This window comes from Triturus cristatus, chromosome 1_1 (assembly GCF_964204655.1).
Source record: "Triturus cristatus chromosome 1_1, aTriCri1.1, whole genome shotgun sequence".
Lineage (NCBI taxonomy): Eukaryota > Metazoa > Chordata > Amphibia > Caudata > Salamandridae > Triturus > Triturus cristatus.
This window is the reverse complement of record NC_140579.1, coordinates 107,615,310-107,639,970: the sequence shown is the minus strand read 5'-3', so window position 1 is coordinate 107,639,970 and position 24,661 is coordinate 107,615,310. Positions and strand designations below refer to the sequence as shown.

General features: G+C 45.9%; 1 protein-coding gene across 1 annotated transcript in view; it reads left to right on the top strand.

Moving 5' to 3' along the window:
• LOC146869672 (peptidyl-prolyl cis-trans isomerase FKBP10-like) overlaps window positions 1-23,905 on the top strand; it is a 61,606-nt gene extending 37,701 nt beyond the window's left edge. The window contains exons 7-10 of the mRNA XM_085609908.1: window positions 723-912; window positions 4,165-4,307; window positions 19,127-19,290; window positions 19,641-23,905. Of these exons, the coding sequence (XP_085466034.1) occupies window positions 723-912; window positions 4,165-4,307; window positions 19,127-19,290; window positions 19,641-19,826 (683 nt within the window). The 3' untranslated portion in view covers window positions 19,827-23,905. The remainder of the gene's footprint in view (window positions 1-722; window positions 913-4,164; window positions 4,308-19,126; window positions 19,291-19,640) is intronic.
• Window positions 23,906-24,661: the final 756 nt, after the last annotated feature.

Here is a 24,661-nt window from a genome sequence, read left to right as displayed (position 1 = left end):
AGCGACACACCATGACCAGCCATCATGAGCTGTTTCCGTTGTAACTATGTTTACGAGAGAGATGGGAAATCGGCCGTTGACAGCAGACGTGTCACTCTTAGCCCAAAAGACCAGCGCTGTGCCAGTATTTAAGCACAATCACCATTAGATTAATTGTAGGTGCATGTATCTTTTGTGGGTATCCTGAATTTCTGTCAAGCTGCGGATCTCCTGGACTAGACAGTCACAAGGGAGGGCACAGGGCAGCCGGGCTCTTCACTCCGCCCCCCTTTAGTTATGACCTGTGTGCTTCTGTTACAACAAACATTTATTAATAATAATTACAAAAAAGTGACACTTCACCTATTCCTTCTCTGTGTCTTCATGCAGCCACATCACCAGGTGGCGCGTCTTGTGTCCTTCCCAAGTGATCCGTTTTATGTAATTAGGTGTTTCTTGGATTGTAAATCGGAAAGGAGCCCCGTGACAGTTTGTGCTCGGGACCCCTCAAACATTTCTGCCAAGCCTGCTCCGGAGTGAAATTTGGACACCCCTGATCTATCAAGAGGCATGTGTTTTCCTTGGTGCACGCTCATGTGAACGTAGAGGGAGGGCCTAGTTGTTTTCATGGCACATTGTTGTTTGTGTACTGCTGGGACTAGCGAATAAACAGCCATGCATAAATCTTCATAGGAAAACAAACATGTTCAAGTATCTATTGATTTTTCTTCTTCCTGTATTAGGCGAGAAGATCCCCCACTCCGCCGTCCTCATTTTCGACATTGACGTCATCGATTTCCACAACCCAACGGACAAAGTTGAGATCACCGTCACCAACAAACCGGAGGATTGCAACGTCACCAGCCAGAAGGGCGACTTTGTCAAGTACCATTACAACTGCAGCCTGCTGGACGGCACGCGGCTCTTCTCTTCGTAAGTTGGCCGTCCAAGGTGTGTTTGGCCTCCTACAATCTGCGGGTGTCGAGGGGCTCTGTTCTCCTAGGCTGGTCTGGAGTTTGTCCCCAAAAATTTAATTATCCTGCTCCCCATTTCCCAACCGCCAACCAGATGCCTGAAGTTAGCTATAGCTAACCACAAGACACTGCTGCCCGGAAGGATGACATCGAAACCTTTTGAAGAGGATGGTGCGATTCACAAGGTTCCTTCCTCACAGGGTCGGACTGAGAGGACAGAAAATAGGCCCAGCCACCAAAATAAAAGTGGTCCCCATTAGTGAATTAGACAGCTAAATGGCTGTAAGTCAGTGCTGTTTTGAACTTGTAAAGACACGCTGTATAGGTGTTGTGCAAGGTGTTAAATACTACTAGGATTTGAGCCTGTTGCAGACAATGTTTGCTCAAATATCAGGAAAATCACTAGTAAAAACCGGCCCAGCGGATCATAAACAGCCAAAAAAACAGGCTTAACACAAACCTCTGAGACCAGTCCCTCGGGCACTGTCTGGTTGCCAGAAAGGCTAGTCCAACCCGCTTCCTCATTCCCTCTCGCTTTTTAGGTCTCGCCTGGCGTGGGCTGCGCACATGCGCAGTTTCGCTGGCGAGATTTAATGATTTGGGGTATTTTCTGTAAAGGGCATTAAGCCCCGCCCCTCTTTTCCATTGACTGGCATCACCGTTTATGCTAAATGGTGACCAGCCATTGGAAAAGAGCTGTTTGTGATGTTTTCGTTTGGCTTTTTGAGCCGTCCCATTTGGACAGGCTTGTCTGCCTTCCTTGCGTCGTAAAAGGATTCTTATCTTTATGGGGCCATGTGTTTAAACACATGGCCCCATAAAGATAAGAGATCCTCTTTCACTTTCGTGACCACATCGTGCTTGTTCCTCGTGCTCCCTGGTATCTGCAGCCCTTGGTTCTTGTCTCTCCAGCTCCTGTATTCCCTGCCCCCCCGCCCTTCCCTCCCTCCCTCCCTCCAGCGCGCTCCTGTCCCTTAACACTATGCTCCCTACTGCATCTGCGTATTTGTAACTGGGCTCAACACCTTATACACCCGAGTCCTTAAAAGCCAACAATCACCTTCCTTCGTGCCTTATGCTTCTGGTCCGTGTACCCGCTGGACCCCTTGACGCTTTTACCCGAGTAGCACTGCCACTACGTCACTTTGCGTTCAAATTATCCGTATTCTGTTTGCCCTTGAAGCCCTACAGTGCCTGGTTCCTTGCCCCAAACCATTTCCCAGCCACACTGGGTGCCCCCGAGGATGTCTGCACAGTGTCCTCCCTGGAGTGCCACTCTTTACACACACGCGGCTCTATCCGCTGCGGCCTCATTAACTGCCTCGGAACTGGAGCCCCTCGTAGGGCTCGATAGCAGCTATGGTGCCGGTGTACACGGGCCAGGTAATTAGAGCGCCCCCGCCCCCGGACTTCACCTGCACAGTGCATGGCTAATTGTATTCTGTCTGCAGCCACGCAGGCCTATTATAGATGCGCAGCTCCCCGAGGCCGCCACACTTTATAACCACGCGTCTCGGTCTCCTTCTCTTGCACCCTCTCGGCTACTCATGACCTTCAGTCCAGCTCACACTTTCCCTTTCTCCCTCGCTCAACTCCCTTCTGCCTCTCTATAGAGTACCAGTCTTCCTCCCTTCCCCCTTCTGCCATGCACTGTCCCTCCTCCTGTCACTGCATTTCCACATCTCAGTCCCTCCTCGCCCTCTTTCGACTCTCAGCCCTCAGTTCCTTCTCTGTCTCTGCACATCTGTCATTTTGCCCATCTGTCACTCCCCCACTTCATCATTCAGTTCCCCTAACCATCTCTTGCTCCCCATCTCCGACTCCCCCCCTCCCCCCCCTCCATCTCTTATCTTTCATACCTCTCAATGCCCCCACATTCTAGGGTGACCAGAATTTTGCAGCCAAAAATCGGCGACATTTCACAAAAATAGAGGAAGGACTACAATTTTACTTCAAGCCTGCGAACACAATATAACCGCTCTCCTCAGCAGAAAATTACATAACAGGCAGTAAGAACATACATAAAATGCAATTTTTAAACCCAGCAGCTTGCCTGTTAATTAAATGGCTTTCTTGAAACAACTGCTAACTATCCCTGGTTTGTAAAATATAAAAAAAAGCACTTCCCACCGTTTTCAGTTGACCCTCTTTAAAAACATGAGCTAAATTTCCTGAAATCTGCCGGGACAGATGGTGAGAAACCGGGGCCGTCCTGGCAAATACAGGACCCCTGGTCACCCGCCACATTCTTCTCTCATCCCCTTCTACATCGCGCTTAGCCTCCCCACGTCCTCTCCATCTCCCACTTCCTGAGATCTCAGGTTTCCCACTTACATGCTCGACCGGGTCATCTATTCCAGGTATTTTTATTTGTGTAATGGGATTTCTAGTCCTGGTTTGTAACCCCATTAACAAGCATTGGCATAGCCAATAGGTCTCGCCTTTGGGACCCTATAAGTGTTTAGTTATCCAGCACAATATCCTTGGTGCAACAACATCAAGTGTTGCATGGCTAAACACTTATAAGGTCCCAAAGGCGAGAGTTATGGGTTATGCCAATGCTTGTTCTTTACTCCCTCCAGGCTCTTTCTTTCTTTATATCCTTGTTGCTCTTCCTCAGGCCTTTGTGGTGGTCCAGGGAAGCATTTGTCAAGGAACAAGAATCCACCATCATATATAACAATGATATGCTGGGGGCTGTTTGAGTTGCAAAAATGCAGTCAAATGACGGCCCACATTGCCCTGACTTTATATTAAGTTAGTATTCGCACACAGTTTGAAACATTCTCAAACTGCACGTTTTAGCCACACAAATCTTTGTATCAATACGTTCATATCTCTGAAGAAAAAGTATTTATCACGGGCAGTGCCCCTGCACTTCTTGTCGCGAATTGGTTGAGTTACGAAAGGTTTATAGTGCAGACCAAGTCAATGTAGGAGGATTGAATTGCAACATCTCAATTCAGTGCACATTTGGGGCATTGCTGCGACTAATGTAGTCTTGAATCACCACACACTCCTTTACAAAACAAACAAGTACTTCCTGCCGAGATGGTAGAGAATGCGCCAAACAGTCTTCTTCGCCACATTTGTTTTAATCCAATTCAGTATTCCATTCCAAACAGCTAATTTGGGAGACAGTGATAGAAAAATAATTGGATAAAAGTGGGTGGAAGAATGGTCTTAAAAGTATTCCTTCTTTTGGTTGCAGTCACGATTATGAAAACGCTCAGCAAGTGACTCTAGGGGCAAATAAAGTGATTGAAGGCCTGGACACTGCGTTGATGGACATGTGTGTAGGGGAGCGACGCACCGTCATCATCCCACCACATCTGGGCCATGGCGAGAATGGAGGTAAGATCTTTCCGGTTCATTTTGGTTTCCGGTTACAAATGTCCAGTAGATAAACTTAGGCCTAGATTCACTAAAGTTTGCACAGCTGCTTGCGTAATATAATGCTCCACCGGCGAATTATTACGGTGGTAACTGGAGGCTATTTTTTGTGAGATAAGGGGTAGTGCTGTAGAGAACGAACAATTTATGAAGAAACAGTTCAAGAAAAGAGATGTTCTAAAGGAACTTGTTGGAGGATCCTTCCCTCATGGGGATTTTCAGGGGCTTGTAGGTCCACAGTTTGATCTTTTTGGAACACAGTTATTTTTATTTACACACAATCATTCAGGACATTAGGCCGAATTACAGTCTATACACTAGCTAGGCAGGTACCTTTGTCTAGAAGCAATGTACCAACTCTGTCACCAACTGTGAGATGTGGAAAGCAGCCAGGCCTGAGACTGCATTCTAAGATGAGAATCTATCCAAGGATTGCAGAATTTCTTTTTTTTAATTGAGAGTTTGTTGTTGTTAAAAAGGCAATTATAAATTCAAAGAAATTCACAGACGGAAGAAAGAAGTTCATCATTTGATTAACAGACTAGTGTCTCAACGCATTTCTTCACACAGACGGAGTGGGTAAAACCCTTAGATACATCAAGCCCGAAGATATCTAAACACTGGACCCATAATACTCATAAGCATCATTCTGTACATAAGAACACACATGCCCCCAACTTTCTTCCTCACTTTAATATCTTAAATAAAAAATACCTGTATGAGTCACTTGCTCGTCCATTAGCTGTCGAATAATATATTCGCCCATACATCTGATCTAGCAGATTCTTGGCTTTCTTATCAAAACACGTTTTCCACTTCTAGCATGTCCGTCTTCGTGATTTCTGTGAAAAATCTGAATTCTTCACTTCCATCAATTCATTGGGTAATTCATGCTTTAAAGCACTAGCTCGAGTTCATTTTGTACAATTCTCATGTAAGCCAATTTTGAAATAATACTGAAAACCGTCAAATTGGATTTAGAAAGTGGGGACCAGGCTTGTCATTTTCTTTGCCTGTAAATCTTTATTGCGTTCTACCACAAAGTGGCTCAGTGTTTTATAAAGTTCAGATATACTGAACACATTGACCGAAGTAGGTGAGGACATGATCCCTGATGCCGCAAAATACTTGAAACAACAAACCATTACCTTGCGAGGTAAGAGGCTGCTTAAGAAGGGTTGGTGTAGATGGAAAACACTTTGAAGGGGTTTGGGGAGCTGGAAGCCTTTTCAGGAAGGTGTTGAATGAATTTGTTATGGGAGATACTTTGTGCAAAAATGAAGGTTTCTAACTGGGTGATAAAGACTCTTCTACTGTGGTATAAGAAAAGAGTGGAGCTTTAATCTGAAAGTGTGCACCCCCTCCCTCCCCAATCTCGTCAAAGGTTGGAGCTACAATTTCTGTTTCTTGAAATGAATCACAGGCTCCTAAGACAGCCAGTTTGTGAAGAGTCAGGCTTCCTCGCGGGCTGTCCTGCATAGTGTAACACCAGAACACCCTGACTGCTTGGAGGTCAGGTTGAAGACCCTAAGTGCCTCATGGTAAAGGAGAGCTTCACACCACTACAGAGTTCACACTGAGTGACTGCTCTGAAGGCAAGGTGTCACAATATTGTGTGTTTTTTAATTTCACCATACCAACTAAGAACATATCGTCACAGTAAGTATGTGTAGGGAAGCATAGATGTACTCTACATCTACGAACCGTGAGGATATGTTGGCATGAATACTAGACAAGTCAATATGAAAACTACCATATAGTAGTGTAAACCCTTTCTGTAGTGCAACGTCACTTGCCTCTGAGATGATTATAGGGCAGATAGGACTGGAAAGCGGTGGCTGTTTAAACGAGGCCTGCTGCATTGCATGGGTTGCCCTACACAGGCCTCTTAGCTGCAGCCAGTGTCACAGGTGCAGGGTGGTTGTGAAATATTATCTATAGGGGTGTCAGTTTAGTGAATGGCAGTATAGGAGGCTCACACAAGCTGATTGTCTTTATTATTATTTTGTGTTTCGCATAATTGAACTACCAAGCCATCAACTATCAATAAACATGGTGTATTTGGAGGAGAAAATGTAGGAGTGTTCATTTATGCTCGGTTTACAGAGAATATGGAGTACAAACAAATTGAGGTTTTTGGCTACACTTTAGGATAAATAAGGGATTGCTGATTATTTATTATATATAGCAAACTCAATATTAAGACATTTATTGTTTTTAGGTCTCGCCTACGTAGCACGCAAACACTGCTTTGGAGTGACATCTTGAAATCACTCCGGGGCTTTGTGGAAACTCGTGCATGTTCTGCACTGTTTCCAATGACCCCTCGCGCATGTATGGCATTTGCCTTGCGGGAGCGAGCAGCGGCGCCATCTGTTTGCAATTATTGCACCCGCCGCTGCTCGCTCCCGTAAGGTAAATGCCGTACATGCACAAGGGCTCATTATTAACTTTCGCGGCCGCTGGGCCGCGCTTGTTTTGATTGACAGCGTGACGTCCATGTTGCACTGACAGCAGCGCAGCCGGGTGCCAGCTGCATACCTCGCATTCCTTCAGCGGCCGCGTGGCCGCACTTGTTCCTTAAGCAGTTAAAGCTTTCCTTATAAAACTGCCGCTCTTCCCTTTCCCCGCTCTCTGTCTCCCAGGTGAGTACTGACAGAACTCCGTCCCAAACTTCCGCTGCGGGATGCTTGCAGCTCAGGTTCCCTTGGAAAGACGTGCCCCCTAGATTTCTGCAGTGACGCTCTCAGATGCACCGTTCGCTTGGTGTTATTTATTGGATGACGTTGTTTAGTTTAGCGTTCATATCGATGACGAGGCGCTGAACAGGTATATGACGGGAGCTTGTACAGTCACGCGGTGATCCCAAACTGCTCCTACAAAGCATATGTAGGTTCTTTACAGACTGTCATACTCACCCGCTCGTAGTTTGGAGTCCCTGTGCGTGCTCTAGGAGCTGTCCTGCGTCAAGGCACTTGCCGCTTGACTCTAGCGCTTAGGAGTCAACTTTTTATAATTTATCATCACGCCTGACACACTTTGCCGCGATGCCCATTAGGGTCCGCCATCCAGATATAGGTCCCACCTGCGCCGCCTAGCCTTAGCTCAGCGCTGTCACGGCCGTCTCCCGTAGGCGTGCTGAAGGGACCAGTAACAGCGTCTGGAGCTCTGCTGAGGCAGCGGGAGCGGTGTCCACATGCTCTCCTATGCCCCCACCTTCCCCGCCTCTTTATCGCTCCCTTGTTTCCTCCTGTTCTTTTCGATCCCTTGACCGCTCACTCCCTATACCTACAATCTGTCACCCCTCCATTATTATCCTGATAATCGTAATCGTTTTTAATGAATGGATTGATGTATTTATGTGCTTGTGTAGCCCTACAGATCATACGGGTGGCGTCACAGGGCATGCCCATTACTGCGCCTGCCCCGAATCTGTGTAGTCTGCTGGCCAGGCGTTCACATCTCAGCAAAAGCGTGAATTGGACTAGCATTCATTTGTGGTGTGTGTGCATACTATTGTGTGGTGGGCGATGGGCTTCGGGGTGGCGGCCGAAGGTACCCCACCTGTCAGCAAGACAGCTTGGTGGGTGACAGCACCTGCATACATGTATGTAGTGAGCGAGAGTTTGTTTCTTACCAACGATCGGTTCCCATTTCAGTAAAATGGCTCGGTTGAGAACTGCGCCTGCTGCAGAGATGAGTATGGGGGTAAGTGGAAGTTGTCGCAGGCCCTCATCTCAGTCAGTCAGCAGTGGCAGTGGAGTTCAGTTAGTGAATGTGCCAATGGCATAGAAGTATATGTGGTGTCTTACCTGCAAGCCACAGGTTCTCATCTCAGCCCGCCTTCTCATTTGCAACTCCCTTACCCCGCACTCTGGCACCAGTCATCCTGTGTAACCCCCACAAGACTCTGCATCGGGTTTTGCCTTTGTGTGCTCGTCCGCTTGAGATCCTGGCCAGTAATGCTACAGAATATCTCAAGAATCTGATTGTACATTTTGAGCTTTTACCCTACAAACCTGGCCCCACCTTCTTCAGTTTATGAACTCAGTTGCACTTGGCACTGCTTGTTGTTTTTGTGAATGGCTACCGCCCTGTAAATTAATTTGCTGCTTCCATAGCAGTCGGTTACACGCATCTGGGTTCAGCCTGTGATTTTCCTCACTGCACACGTGGGTACTGTTTACTTATCATCCCGTGAGCTACAACTTGCTTCTGTTTTGGGGGTCTGTGTGCAGTATGCAAATCAACTGTTCGAGGCATATGAGCGGCAGATCACAAAATTGCATTAAATCACCATCTGGTTTGGGCTCGGATGCTTGTACCTTGTTGTTGTTTTGGAAGAAGTCTTTGTAGTCACAAGATAGGTGACTCCTCCCTTGGACGATAGTGCGCATGGGCATCGACGTCATCCTTAGATTGTTTTTTCCTCCATTGGGTTCGGATGCAACTTTTGCGCTCCGGTTTGAAATTTCCATTTCAAACTTTTTCGACGCGTAAAAATTCCACAAACTTTTCGGATTGACTTCGAACATCTTTATCTTTGACGCGCCTTTCATCGGCTCGATTCCGGTCATCAACGCAGGCTGCTGGGCCTATCAACGCCGTAAGGCCTACGGCTCATGGAAAGGACGCCATTCAAGAAATGCCCCCAGTGTGGAGCAAAGTTCCCGTACAGTGACCATCATAAGATCTGCAACCTGTGTCTCTCACCAGAACACTACGAGTCAAGCTGTCCAGCCTGCGCATCCTTTCGATCGAAGAAGACTATTCGAGATCGAATGGCTCGACGACACATCATGGCGCAGAGATCAGCTTTGGAACCAGAGGACATCTTCGACGAAGGCCCGGATGTCCCACAAAAAGATTCTGAAGAACTCGAAATCGTGTCAGAGGCAGAAGACTCAGACGACCCCATCACTCCTGGTCAACGAGTGAGTACTACTGCCCCATGCCCAACCCCACCACCAAAACCGAAGGCACTGGTCAAGACTTCGCCTGTTGGCCCAGTCGTGACCGAAAACACACTTCAGAAGCCCCGCTTCCGGGCCCGGCTCCGAAGAAAAAAGATAAGCCTTCCGGTAGCTCGGGACCGAGCAAACCTCACATAATCGTCCCGCTGGCACCTTTGGCACCGAAGCCAAAGGAACACTCGGCTCCGAAATCGGTTCAGACGCCTTCCACATCGAAAGACAAACCAGCCCTGAAAACCTCGAGGCCTGTGGATAAACCGGCTTCGGACGCTTCTAAGCCTAAAGATCCCGCTTCGGCTCCAAAACCAAGATCCTCGGAACCGAAAGACAAGCCTAAGGACTCTACCACGCCTCCCAAGGCCAAAGACCATAAAACTCAACTCCAGCCCCGCTCGGAACCGAAAAAATCGACACCGAAAGCGGTCACCGAGGAAGAGGAACTTTTTCATCCAGATCCTATCGATCCTAGGCAGAAAAAGATCTATATTAATCCTGAAACAGGACATGTCACAGCAGTGCTATGCAAGAAGAGGAAGTTAGACACCGCACATGCCCCTCCAGTGCCTGTGAAGAAGAAGGACTCTGCTAAATCTCATATGCCTCCTTCTTCTCCTGTACTTCCGTCTAACACACTTCCTCTCCCTAAATCTGTTACACCACCTCTGCCTGTGACTACTCCACCACATACACCACCTCCAGATGATGATGATGATGATGATGATGATGACCTAGGGGTGGGGGGTGACCCTAATGACCCGTTCACAGACCCAGACGACCCACCACAAGATGATTGGGAGTACCTTGTCCCAACAGATCTACCAGACCTCCCAAGCCCCCAGCCATACCCCTCAAAACCATCTCCCCCAGACGATAATATTGGTTTTGGACAATTGCTTAATAGGGCTGCCGTTTATCACGGCATGACAATGCACTCCGACACAGCAGAGGAGGACTTCCTTTTAGATACATTCAAACAGTCCCAAAAGACAGTGCAAATATTACCAATGATCAAGGGAGTCATTAAGCATGCCCCTGAGAAGCGTTCAAAGATCCCGTACATCCCAGGATTATTAACCCTAGAATCGATCAAAAATATAGACCTGCCCCTGAAGACCCTGCTTACATTAAGGGACAACTGCCTTTGGATTCTCTAGTAGTTTCCAATGCTAGAAAGCGGGTCCAACTCACAAATCACCGGGGACGCACCACCCCCGGATAAAGAATCCAAATTACTGGACACATCTGGCAAAAGGTTAGCTGCGCAGGCAGCCAATCACTGGCGCATAGCCAACACACAAGCATTGCTGGCTAGATATGATAAGGCCCACTATGACCAACTGGAAACCCTACTACAACATTTGTCGGAACAATATAAAACTCAAGCAAATGATCTCATCCAAGAGGGCAAGCTAATATCAAACGCGTCAATTAAATGCGCACTTGACGCGGCAGACACTGCCTCTAGATCCATCAATACCAGTGTACTCCTCAGACGACATGCCTGGCTGCGCATCTTGGGCTTTAAGCAGGAGGTCCAGACTATTATCCTCAACCAGCTGTTCAACCAAGAACAACTTTTTGTCCCGGCTGTAGACACTGCCCTTGAAAAGATGAAAAAAGAGACTGCTAAGTCCATGGGAGCATTACAGTCTTCGCAAACACGTGGCTCCTTTCGTCGCTCCTTTTATAGAGGAGCCTCCAAGAACATGGGCACAGACACCTCATCCACTACACAAACATCTCCCAATAGAGGATATTTTAGAGGTGGATACAGAGGGAATAACAAAGGGAGAGGTCGAGGTAACAACAACACTCGCACCTCCACCACTACAAAACAGTGACTTCCATCCACTTCGGTCGGGGGCAGATTAACACAGTTCCTACCTGTCTGGAATTCCATCACAACAGACAGGTGGGCAAGACAAATTATCCAGTATGGTTACTGCCTGGAACTTAAAACTACCCCCCAAACATACCACCCAAACGGCATCCAATGTCCGCAGACCATCTTACCCTCCTCAAACAAGAGGTTCTCTCACTGCTTCAAAAGCACGCAATAGAGCCTGTCCCCTTACAGCATCAAAGAACAGGGGTTTACTCGCTGTACTTCCTAATACCCAAAAAAGACTAATACTCGACCTCAGACCCCTCAATCTGTATATACACTCGGATCATTTTCACATGATCACTCTCCAACAAGTGATCCCGCTGCTGCAACAAGGCGATTTCCTTGCCACACTAGATCTCAAGGACGCTTACTTCCACTTTCCCATACATCCTGCTCACAGGAAGTACCTAAGGTTTATAGTGGACGGACAAAACTATCAGTTCAAAGTCCTTCCATTCGGAGTCACCACCGCACCCAGGGTATTCACAAAATGTCTTGTGGTGGTAGCAGCACATTTGAGAAGACAACAGATGTTAATGTTAATGTTAAGGGGAATTTATTGAGCGCACTGTCACCTTAAGTTTCCTGGCGCTGATAGACCACGGGGATGTGCAGAGAGGCTTAACGGGAATGTGAGAAGAGCAGAGTTTTCAGCGATTTCCTGAAAGGCAGGAGAGAGGGCTCAGCCTTGAGGAGGGGAGGGAGAGAGTTCCACAGCTTGGGAGCCAAGTGAGAAAAGCTGCGGCCGCCTAATCTAGAAAGTTTGAAGCGAGGGATGACTAGGAGCTGGAGATTAATGGACCTCAGAGTGCGGGAGGGACAGTAAGGGATGACCAGAGATTTCAGGAAAGCAGGACAGAGGCCTGACCGAGCTTTAAAAGCCAGGCAACAGACCTTAAAGGCTATTCTTTCACTGATGGGCAGCCAGTGTAGTTGGTGTAACAAGGGTCTGGCTGGCTGCCATCTAGGGATTCTAAAAACGAGTCTTGCGGCCTGGTTTTGAATGAGCTGGAGCCTAGATAGCAAGGATTTAGGGAGGCCGAGGTACAGGGAGTTGGAGAAGTCCAAACGGGACATCACCAGGGCTATTATCACCTGTAGCAAGGCTTCCGGGGTCAAAAGGTAGGAAACTTTCCGTATCCGGTAGAGCTGGAACATACAGGCGGAAGTTACAGCGCTCACCTGGGCCTTGAGAGTAAGCTGAGAGTCAATGATGACTCCGAGGCTCTTTACACAGTCAGCTGGTGAAGGCGGAGGGCCGAGCTCAGAAGGCCAATACTGAGGGCCCCAGTGGGCGGCGCTCCTCCCGGGAAGGTGGAGCTCAGTTTTACCTGGATTGAGCTTCAGTTGGTTTTGGTTCATCCAATGCTGGATGTGTAGCATGACCATTTGGAAATTAGTGGTGGCGTCAGGGGAGGTGAGTGGGAAAATAATTTGTAAGTCGTCCGCATAGTTGAACACAGTGACGTCCCACCTACCCAGGGAGTGAATAAGGGGTTGAAGGTACAAATTAAAAAGGAGGGGGGACAAAGAGGATCCTTGGGGGACGCCACAGAGTAACGGGGTGCTGGAAGCTGTAAAAGGGCCCAGTTTGACAGCTTGAGATCTTCCCTCAAGGAAAGACCTAACCCAGGTCAGAGCAAGCCCATGGATTCCTGCTGACTCGACACGGTGGAGTAAGATGGCATGGTCCACCGTGTCGAATGCCGCCGACAAGTCCAATAGGACCAGGGCCTGGGAGAGACCTCTGTCGGCGTTAATTCTGAGGTTATCCATCACGGCGAGAATAACAGCCTCGGTGGAGTGGGCTGGTCTAAAGCCGGCTTGATTTAATTCTAAAAAGTTGGATTCCTCGATGAATTGCGAGAGGCAGGCAGTGACATGTGCTTCTAGAATTTTAGACAGGTAAGGCAGGAGGGAGATGGGCCGATAATTTGCGAGAATCGATGGGTCCGCGCCAGGCTTTTTCAACAGAGGAACCAGGATAGCCTCCTTGAGTGACCTGGGGACTGTTCCGGAGCTGAGAGAGGCATTGAGTAGGGGAAGAACACTGTGTGGAAAAGTGAGGCAAATCTGGCGAAGCACTGAAGGAGGGCAGCAGTCTTGGGGGGAGCCAGATTTCACACGTGTGGCCAGTTTTTCTAGGGATTCGGAGTCGAGGAAGGGGAAACAGGTCAGAGTAGAAGCATTAATGGAGGGGGCTACGACAGTGGTCAGGGAGGTAGAGTGAGGAATAGAATTTTTGATTATCAAGATCTTGTCAATAAAGAAGGAGTTCAGAGCCTCGCAGGAGTCAGCGGAAGGCGCCTGGTTGGGGAGTGTCCTGGCGTCTGAAGTTAACTCAGCAAGAACCTTGAATATCTCCTTGGATCCATGCCTTCCCATATCTAGACGACTGGCTAATAAAAGCCAAGTCATTCAACCAATGTTTTCAACACACTCACCAAACCATCCAAACATTACACAACTTGGGGTTCACAGTCAATTACACCAAGTCGCATCTCCAGCCCTCTCACATACACCAATATCTGGGGGCCACAATAAACACTTCCACAGCTCTAGCATATCCCAGTCCAGCCAGGATAGCCAGCATACAAACCCTCATCACAAAATTTCAAGCCCAACACTCTCTCCCAGCCAGAGTGTTCATGCAACTCATAGGCATGATGGAATCTTGCATTTTTATTGTACCTTATGCAAGACTTCAAATGCCCCCCTTACAGGAATGTCTAGCACATCAGTGGAATCCGGCTCAAGGACAACTTACAGATCTGGTGTTGGTGTTGGTAGACAGCCGCACACATCGCTCTCTGCAGTTCTGGAACACAAAAAACATGGGCGGCTGTTCCTCGAACCTGTTCCACAGATAGTACTCAGGACAGACGCATCACTTACAGGATGGGGAGCGCATCTCCTCGGACATACAACTCAAGGCAAGTGGACCACTCAACAAAAAGTGCTCCACATCAATCACCTGGAACTATTAGCAATATTTCTAGCATTAAAATCGTTCCAAGTACATGTACAAAACAAAGCTGTCCTGATACAGCCATGTACTACATTCAAAAACAAGGAGGCACACATTCTCTACAGCTGTCCCAGCTCGCACAGAACATTTGGAGATGGGCCGTCCCACAAAATATATATCTACTTGCCGAACACCTTCCAGGAGTTCACAATCAAATTGCGGATCTGTTAAGTTGACAGACACAACAGATTCACGAATGGGAACTACATCCCCAGGTTCTTCTACCTTTTTTTGCAGATGTGGGGCCAACCAGAATTAGATCTGTTCGCCACACACAAAAACGCAAAATGCCCAACCTTTGCCGCCAGGTTTCCACAGCCATTGTCCAAGGGCAATGCGATATGGATGAACTGGTCAGGCAGATTTGCGTACGCTTTTCCGCCACTCCAACTGATTCCACTATTGGTACGCAAGCTCCGACAACCGTCTCTCAAACTAATCTTAGTAGCTCCCACATGGGCTCGCCAACCGTGGTTCACAACATGGTTGGACCTCTCACTAGTTCCACAACAAAAACTACACCTGTCCCCATCCTTGTTAACGCAGAACCATGGAGAAATCAGACATCCAGATCCAGGTCAGCTGAATCTGGCGATCTGGCTCCTGAAGTCCTAGAGTTCGGTTACCTTAACCTACCACTAGACTTCATGAACATTATAAAAGAAGCCAGAAGACCTACTACTAGAGCTTGCTATGCTGCAAAATGGAAAAGATCTTCCATTTACTGCACCAACAACCATATTGATCCACTGGATGCCTCCATCCAGAATATCATTTGCTACTTACTGAACTTGCAAAGATGTAACTAGCATATTCATCCATACGTTTACATCTAGCAGCAATTGCTCCTTATTTACAAAACAGACAACACTTGTCCATTTTTAGAGTCCCTGCAATTAAAGCCTTTATGGAGGGCCTGAAAACAATCATTCCTCCCATGTTACCACCCTCTCCAGTGTGGAATCTAAATATTGTTCTTACCAGGCTCATTGAACCTTTACATAAATGCGAACTGCAGTTCCTCACATGGAAAGTAGCTTTCCTTATTGCCATCACCTCTCTTAGAAGAGTAAGTGAGATTAAGGCTTTAACCATACAGGAACCATTCTTACAATTACATCATTACAAGGTGGTTCTCAGAAATAAATCCAAAATTCCTTCCTAAAGTTATCTCTCCATTTCATCTTAACCAATCTGTGGAGTTACCAGTGTTTTTTCCAAACCTGGACTCCGTGGCGGAGAGAGCTCTACACACCCTAGATGAAAAAGAGACCTGCTTTATTACATTGACAGAACTAAATGCTTTCATAAAACAAAACAATTGTTCGTAGCTTTCTCCCCACCGCATAAAGGTAACCCCATCTCCAAAGCTGGGATTGCAAGGTGGATCGTTAAATGTATCCAAATATGCTACCAGAAAGCAAAACGCACACTGACAATTCCCCCTAGAGCGCACTCAACACGCAAACTAGGGGCCTCCATGGCATTCTTAGGGAACATTCCCCTAGAAGACATTTGTAAGGCAGCAACATGGTCTACAGCAGACACCTTCACTAAACACTATTGTGTTGACTTGCAAGCCAAGCAGCAAGCTTCTGTGGGCCAAGCTGCTCTTAAAACTCTCTTTCAAACTACCGCAACCGATACAGGTGACCACCGCTAGGGGAGATACTGCTGTACAGTCTATGCAAGTGTGTGATCTGCAGCTCATATGCCTCGAACGGAAAATGCTACTTACCAGTATGCATCTGTTTTTGGCATGTAGAGCTGCAGATCCGCACATGCCCACACACCTTCCCGGGACCTGTATCTATTCCAGTTCTATCATACTTGGATATACACCCATGGACATCTTTTTCTTTCTACTAACTCCATCATTTCCCATCATGGTGAAAAACAATCTAAGGAGTCGATGCCCATGCGCACTATCGTCCAAGGGAGGAGTCACCTATCTTGTGACTACAAAGACTTCTTCCAAGTCAACAACAAGGTGCAAGCATCCGAGCCCAACACCAGATGGCGATCTAATGCTAAGTGTGTGGATCTGCGCAGATGTAACCTATGGTAATGTGCAGTTGAGTACATTTTGGGAGTTGATGCCAACTACCTCACGGCCTCGTGACATCTGGGACCCCTTCTTGGCGTGGTTAAGGGTACAAGATGAAGCAGCTGGGGAAGCCCTGGGTGTGAATGCATGTCATAACCATTAGCCGGGTTTAACTTGGGGCAAAGCACTGTGGGTCAGGTCCCTTCGACCCCTGCAACATGTATAGTGAATACTTTGGGGACCATATGCCTGGAGAAATGGCAGAATTGTTACATGAAGTACTAGATGAACTGGTCAGTTTGTTCTTGCAGAATTCCATCGTGAAATTTACACGTGTGAGGACTTGGGCACTGTTACAAACTTCAGGCACGTGCTTGACGGGATTGGGCTAGGGACTGCTTTATCATGTATAAATTGTCATTGAGCTATCATGCTTTATGTAGTACCGATGGGCTGGATTGTTCGGTTGTGTTACCGTTCTTGTATTTTGAAAATGCCAATTAAAAATTAAAAAAAAGTGTGTGGATCTGCAGCTCTACATGCCAAGAACAGATGCATACTGGTAAGTAGCATTTTCCTTATCTGCACCTGAAGGCCACCTTTTTATTAGTCCCTAAATTGCTGACTGGCTGTCCGTTATGAACATCTGGGTGCGACTTGTGAAATGGTCATCCATGCACCGGAGTAACATTTCTGCCCCATTATGTGAACCGCTAATTGCATTGGGCACTGCTTGATCTGTGTTATGAACTGTTGTCAGCGCGGCCTTTGACACATTGATAGATATGCACATGCTCTTCTCCCCCACCTACCTCTGCTCAAAGCTCACTGTGCAATGATCTGAATATACTTCTAGCACTCAAGCACAGCTCACAAGTATATGCTGCATACATGCAATATCAGCCCCAGGACCAGTCCCAGGCTCCCTCCACCTGCCAGTCCCTCTTTGTAGCTGCTCCTGCTGTAAGGAGCGCACCCGCAGAAGTCCAAGGTTCTGGCAACCGCACTTTGGACGATGCTAGTGGTAGCATTGCGTTCTACAACTGACCATGCTTGCCTTCATCGCTTCCTTGCATGCTCTGCGAGCTAGCTGAATCTGATCTACAGCCACTTGCGTTTATAACAGTTCTTTTTGTTGCAGCTTGGCAATGCTAAACCGTGAGCTGGGGTCTTATCCCAGAGCTGCTAGCTAGAGCCTGGGACGTTCTACTACGATATCAATCATGCTGATAAGTTTTCTTTGAGCAGAACACACAGTGACTAAAAGGAAGATATACCAGTGCTATAGGAAAGGAACTCCTTCATGTTATCTTGGATGACCCATATATGTCTGCTTGGAATACAGAGTATGGCCTTGTTTCTAGAGGCCTTTGAAGCTTAGCCTACTTTCGTGTCAGCCTTGGACAGAGAATCCGTTCCGGGATGCTTACAGAAGAGGTATATACAAATACTCATGAAACTTTTCTAGTTAGCTATGTAAGTAGAATGTTACTTGGACGACTATGAGGTGGGCTGTTACTCAGCTGGTAAAAGTGTTAGTACGTGATACACTCCACATGGGATACACGGCTTGCAAACTGTGAAAATCACTGAGTTTTCTTGAAGATCACAGACTTATGGTCTTAGCTGTACACTCAAGTGATCATAGTGACGTACCTAATCACTACCTTTTCACTATAAATCTAAAAAAGTAGGGAGGCCATTGACTGAGCTGCTACCCCAATCAGAACCTGTATAGCTTCCACTGACTCGGGAACAACCCTCTGCAACGAACTTAGTTGGCTTTAATTTCTGAGTCTGCCTCGAAAAAGCCAATTTATCATCAACGTTTTAATGTCCGTTTTAAATGACTACCGGGTTAGACACACAGAAGGACCCGACCCACTTGAAGCCCTGCCTACACCCCACATCTATGAGAAATGCTCCATTTGCATAGCTCACACCTCCTCTATTTCTTCTTCAGCACCCTCTTTTCACCCTCTCCGGCATGTACTTCCTTTTATCTTCTTCACCTCACCGTCCCCACACACCACAGGCACTCACTTATTTTCGCAGTGTCAGTGTTTCAGCTGCTGTGTACCTCTTTCCCACGCTTTCGCATAGTATCACATTTCCAGTTGGGCCACATGACCATTCCTGTGTGTGATCTGCAGAGAGGCCTATCATTGGAGGAGCATGTATTCTTAACTCCTTTATGACCCACAGAAGGGCGCTGTGAGAAACTTGCAGTGCCTCCAGCCTCAACTGAACACGTATAAGGACTTAAAGGCGAGACCTATTGGCTATGCCAATGCTTGTTAGATTGGGCCTTTTACTTAAGGTTTACATGTTAAATACATAGCCAGGCTTCATAATGTGATAAAAGGTCCCTACATTAATTGGTATGTGTTTCACTTTTGTATCCCTTTACTCTTACACCAAAGGAAAACAAATTTTTAAAAACCTTGTTTAAAGAAGCAGGCCTATGTACAGTCAATTATGTATTTGAATATTTACATAAAGTGGGGTCTCTTTATTGTTTTATTACAGTTGGGCTGTCCATTAAATTAATTTGTAAAATGCATTGATATGAAGGAGTCTCCATTGTGCCTGTTTTAAGGCTGTTGGGTACATCTTAATTGCTTTATTGTTTGTATTTATATTGTTTTTAATTCATGCAATTTCAACTGAAGTGCTGTATTTTTAAAAATAATTTATAAGGACAATGAAGCCTTAATAAATGCAAAGAAATACTACTTCTAGAAGTTTGGATGGAATGATGCACAGTGTAAGAGACGACGTAGGATAAGTAATATGCACTGCCGTCTAATCACGTGGTATCCTCCTCTGACTCTACCACCACAGCTCGCGGAGTGCCCGGCAGCGCTGTGCTCCACTTCGAAGTTGAACTACTCCACACCGAAGCAGGGGTACCCGATGGGTACATGTTCGTCTGGCTGGAAGATCCCGCTGCCAACCTTTTCGAGGCCATGGATCTGGACAAGAATGGAGAGATTCCCATTGAGGAGGTGACTGGGAAGGGTTATTCCTGTCCATTCTCTGCATTATCATATAAAGTGACTGCACAACCTTTAACCCTTATAACTTTTTCTTTAAATATCTTTTTATTGAGTTTTATAACACAATACATTTCAATCAAGACACAAAGACCATTAGAAGTCCTCCAGAAGCTATAATCAGTATTCAGCGATACCTTTAAAAAAACCTTTTAATGCTCATTGTTGAAAACTTGAGACAGCCGCCTGTTAATAAAGCCGATACATTCAGCACTCGCCTCCAGAAAAGAAAACATTATTATTGTGCTGCATCAGCTTTGGCTTGAATCCTGTCCTAAATACCTGCTTTCCTTCCTTTGCAGTTCTCCACATTTATCTTGAACCAAGTGGCTGAAGGAAAAGGCCGCCTGATGCCTGGAGCCGATCATGACAAGTCCATCGCAGACATGTTTGGCAACCAAGACCGCAACCAAGATGGCAAGATAACTCCTGAGGAGCTGAAGCTGAAGAGCGACGAAGACAAGGAGCGGATACACGAAGAGCTTTGAGGCTGCCGTTCTTTAAAGCTTTCATTTCCAAGAGACAGCAGTGCCTACCTTTTTTCATATCTCACCCTCAGCCAAAGGTCCTTCCCACTAAAAAGAAACAAAAGGAGTAAAGCAATCCACAGAACTGATTTTCCCATGCAGGAGACCCACTCAGGGAAGGGTATACTGTACCTCGAAGTATAATTTACTATTCCAACTCAGTCTGTGCGGACACTAGGGAAGGTGTTGGATTTTACATCCAACACCTCCCCCACCCCCCCTCCGCAAGTCGTTGTTCCGACTTGCGGAGTAATGGTATGCGAAATCACAACGCGTTCGTTGTAACAACCGCGTTGTGACTCCCTGCAGGGAAAAAGTTTCGTGGTAAACGTTGTTTACCCTTTTAAATAGCTTGTCACGTTACTAAAGAATATGCCAAACGCCTGAAGATGGTTAGTTAGGAGACTGACCATCCTACTCTGATTTAGAGAAAATGGTGCTATCTTGCAAAAGAAGTGTCACAATTAGATTCTTGCATGGTCCCCACATAGTGGCATAAGCCCAAACATGGACCACCTGATGCACATCCTGTTAGAACAGTCAAGCGATTCCTCAGAGTAGTTCTGCTGAGTTTAATTCCGTGTCAAAACTAATGAGTTTTTTCAGAGTGAGGATAACCGCCTAAGAGAGGGAAAGTAGTCTTATGTTCAAAGTCACGCACCACACGGTTGCCTTTTGTAGAGAAAAGATGTAGCTTTCACTGCTACTGTTTGAAATCACAATAGGTTTAGGAGCTATTACAGGTGTCTTCACACAGAGTTATTAAAAAAAAGACTATCTTGGATAATGTTATGTGTATGCAGAATCCCACCATGGGCAAAATGTGTAGAACTGGAAATATTCCATAAGTAATCGAAACAAGTGCGAAGAGTGTTCCCTCTTTGTGAATGGGAAAGAGCGGTGGACCTATTCCTAGAAGAATTCCTATATTTACGACCATTCACCCTGGCAATGGTAGTGATGGAACATGCCACCTAATTCTTAAAATTATAGAGCAGCCTAGCACACTATCTGGAAAAAGAAACTTAATTTAACCTTTGCATAAAAGTGTTTCACAGACAAATTTACCGTGTGGCATAGAATTATTTTCCAGAAAGCTATATATACAGCCTAGTATAAAGCAATTTCAAAGCCGGCATAATTGCTTTCAATTATAATATCTTATCTGATAAGCCCAGCGCCGAAAAGCAATTAAAAACTCCATTGTTCCAGGATGTGGAGGTCAACATTTTTTTAAATTTTTGTTCTGTTTAGGGCTGCCAGGAAAATAGAGATGATCCTTGGGCCGTCTGCTCAAATAGGCATAAAAGTGTTAGACTAACAGCTCAGATGCCGTCAGTCCACCGGTGTAAGGTTTCCAGCAATGGAAACATAACTGTCTGCCCGATTCTTAATGGAGCGGGCAGACCATCAGTTTGGTGGACAGGGTACTCACAAAGTGGGTGTCAGGGTACCTTGTTCGCCAAACTTTAAATAAGCCCTTAAGTGCCTTACTTAATAGACAGTGTTTTTATTATCTAGTGCGATTGGTGTGTTCACATCTACTTGTGGTCAGTCTGATTGAAGTAGTTTCTGCTTGTGTGCCATACTTGGTGGCAAATTATTTTCTTTTTGTTTTTTAAATAAGGAACAAGTTCCTCTACATTGCGGTGCTTTTTAATATTAAACAAGTTAAAAGTCCTTTTTAGGGTGTCAGATAAGGCATTTGTTATACCCCTTTCATGCAGTACATGTGCACCTGAAACAGCGCTTCAGTGCCCAGAGATTAAAAAAACACTTGCTCTTGGGTGGCACCAAAATCTCGTATCTACATTGGCTTTAGTACAAAAGGTTAGCTGTTCCATTTGACTGTAGATCAAAATGGAAGAAAATGACTATTGCCAAAGCCTCTCTGTTGTATACAATATGTGTGCATAGCAGAGATAATTATAGAGAAACAGTTTTGACTTGGACTACAAGCTGAAAATGTAGTTCAAGATAAATAAGAACAAATTACTTCTTGTTTGAATTACATTTGTGAAGGTACACTTTTCTAATAAAACAGAACAGTAAATCACTTTCCTTTCACCTTTCTTTATGCTGTCAAATAGAATAGTTTAGAAGCTCATACCCCTAAGTGCAGATTCTTACCAAGAGTCTGACTTTCAGTCCAGAATAAATGGAGTTAATCCAAGGTAAAATATTAATGGTATTGGTGATTGTGACTGATAAGACTCTGTTGCTACACTGTAGGGCCTGAATGCTTTCAGGTTTGTCTCCGAGCAGTTATATGCCCGCAGCCCTCAACATTGCTGGTTTGCTCATGGACAAAGTGTTGGCATGCATCGCCTTCCAGTGAATGCACGGGGGTTGGTTCATTATCCCAAAATGGGATGTTGCAGCAAAGGAAGGAACAGATCTGGAAGGTTTTCATTCCCCATGGGAAAATGTGACCATCCGGAGCCAAAACTTGCCCACCTCAGCCCATCCGAGAGATGTGCACCTACAGAAGGAGGTATGATCTTGCCACACACTGCTCTAAAAGACCAACTAAACTCCCAAGTGCCTGATCTCCCATTTCCAGCAAAATTTGCTTAATGATTAATTTCTTGGAAAAAGAAAACTGAAATGCTATGTAATGTGCTGGCGAGGCTCGTTTTTTTTTATACCACTAACATGACCAAAAACGCGCTGTCTGAACATGTGGTTATGCATTTTTTCCAGGCAGTGCCCTATATCGCGCACTTCTACACTTTTCTAAAGTGCAACAATGGGTGCATCTGGTTGAAATGAGAAACATAGCCTAGAAACAATACTTCTGTACTTCGTGGACCTTTTGGTGCTCAAGGTGCATGGTTACCCAGTCACCTACCCATGAGAAGGCACTGCATGCCTCCATCAACAGCACCTAAGGAACAACTGCCATGGAAATCTTGGATAGCCGCTTTTCTTGCAGATGGTTGATTCAGCACAGATGAGAAATATAGTTGAGGCAGGATTTCTACTTTGCTACTCTGCCACATTCTGAACACAGAATTCTCTTAAGAGTGTGAAAATTAGGCAATGTACTGAAAAGGCTCTCTGTTTCGCCCATCAGTGTCAGGGAAAGAGAGACGAGGGACACATGCCACACCTAGGCCATGCCATGTTGAAATAAGAGAAGAAAAGTTACTGATTTGTAGCTACATTTCTCCAGCTTATATTTGACAGATTCACATGATTGAATCCTTCCCTGTTGTGAGGCTGAAATGCAGATTGCTTAACATTCTTTGCAATGGAAAACTGTACATGTATGCAAACGTGTCATACAATCTGAGGTGCAGGTCATGCACTCCTCTCAGTTTTATGTGCAGAACTGGAAATACCTGGCTTTGCTGCAAGATTTAAAGAGCAAGGACAACCCAAGATCTCAAAGTCTCTCTGATTCCCACGTTTACAGGTGTTTCAATTAATTTTTATCTCCAACAAATGAAGCAATCACATTTAGCCCTAAGATGTGTATTGCTTGCACTGCAGTAGGCATGTAGTAGGTGAGTCTTGATGTCTGTAAAAGAAGTGCTAATATTTGGAAAGAAGGTAGTAGGGGATTTAGGAGACTGGACCTTTTTGGGGTTTCCCCAACACTGTGCTAGTTTGTGGTAAGTGGTATGAAACTGACCAACACCACATCATGGTACGGTTTTAGAAATTTACATCCAATGTTCGAAAGTTTTCTACCGTCAAAAATCTAAGCTGAGCACACAAAGTGCCTCCTTCATTTCAGAGGTAAAATCCCAAATTGATGTATCCCTGACCACGATACAGTTACGTCAAATCACCTGCAGGAGTGTGTGTCATGCTTATACTTGGAGCACTGTATCTCTGTAGGGTGCGATATATTTTTTTAGAGGCGTATCAGTTTGAGTCTTGTGGAGACAATTTGTTGTTGAGAAGAAATGTGTGTATATTCAGCCTTATTGGTAGTCCCACCCCCTTCTTTCTACATGATGCGTGGTTGTGATAATGTGCAATTCTATGGAGCAAAGCTACACAACTTTTATTAAAAACAAACCAGTCTTGTACAGTCTTGTGTCTTTATTTGAAAATGAGGTGAATTGTTATGTAAAACACAAACTGATGGTCTTCCCACCCTACTGGTCGAACGGTGTCTGCTATTTGCATTGGTTAGGAGTTCCGTTCGCTTCCCCTGACTTTCCTCTCCATGACCTACCTAGCAGCGATCTGATCTTTAACATGGACCAAATGCATAATTCTTTTCAGGGTCCCTGGCAAGCTTTACAATGCACATTTAATAAATAACACATGTATTTGAAAAATTACTGCAATGTATAATGGCTAGCCTTTGCAGGCACTGCCATCAATATGTCTCATTAGCTGTAATTCATCATGTTGGCTCTAGTGTGAGAAAGTGCCCTCTTTCTTGCATGGTATGACCCCACTTTTTGCTGAATTGCTGATGTACTTTGACTGAGTGTGCCCTGGGCTCCTGCCTATCAGGAACCCAGGGCCGGTGTTCCTTCCTTAAAACTGCATTGAAGCCTAAACCCAATTGGCCTCTCTGGCCACAGGTCAGCCCCTGGTAAATGGTACCACAGGTACCCAGGGCACTGTGACCAGAGAAGGCCTTTAACGGCTCCAGTGCTTATCGTGCCACACCTAGAGGCCCTATGCCCTGACACACACACACTGCCTTTGCAGGCTGCTTGTCTTGGTGCAGAACAAAACAAGGAGTCAACATGACACACATCCCTCTGTGCCATGCCCACAAACCACTGCCCAGGCATAGAATCAGCTACCCCTCCAGCTGGGTGCACTGC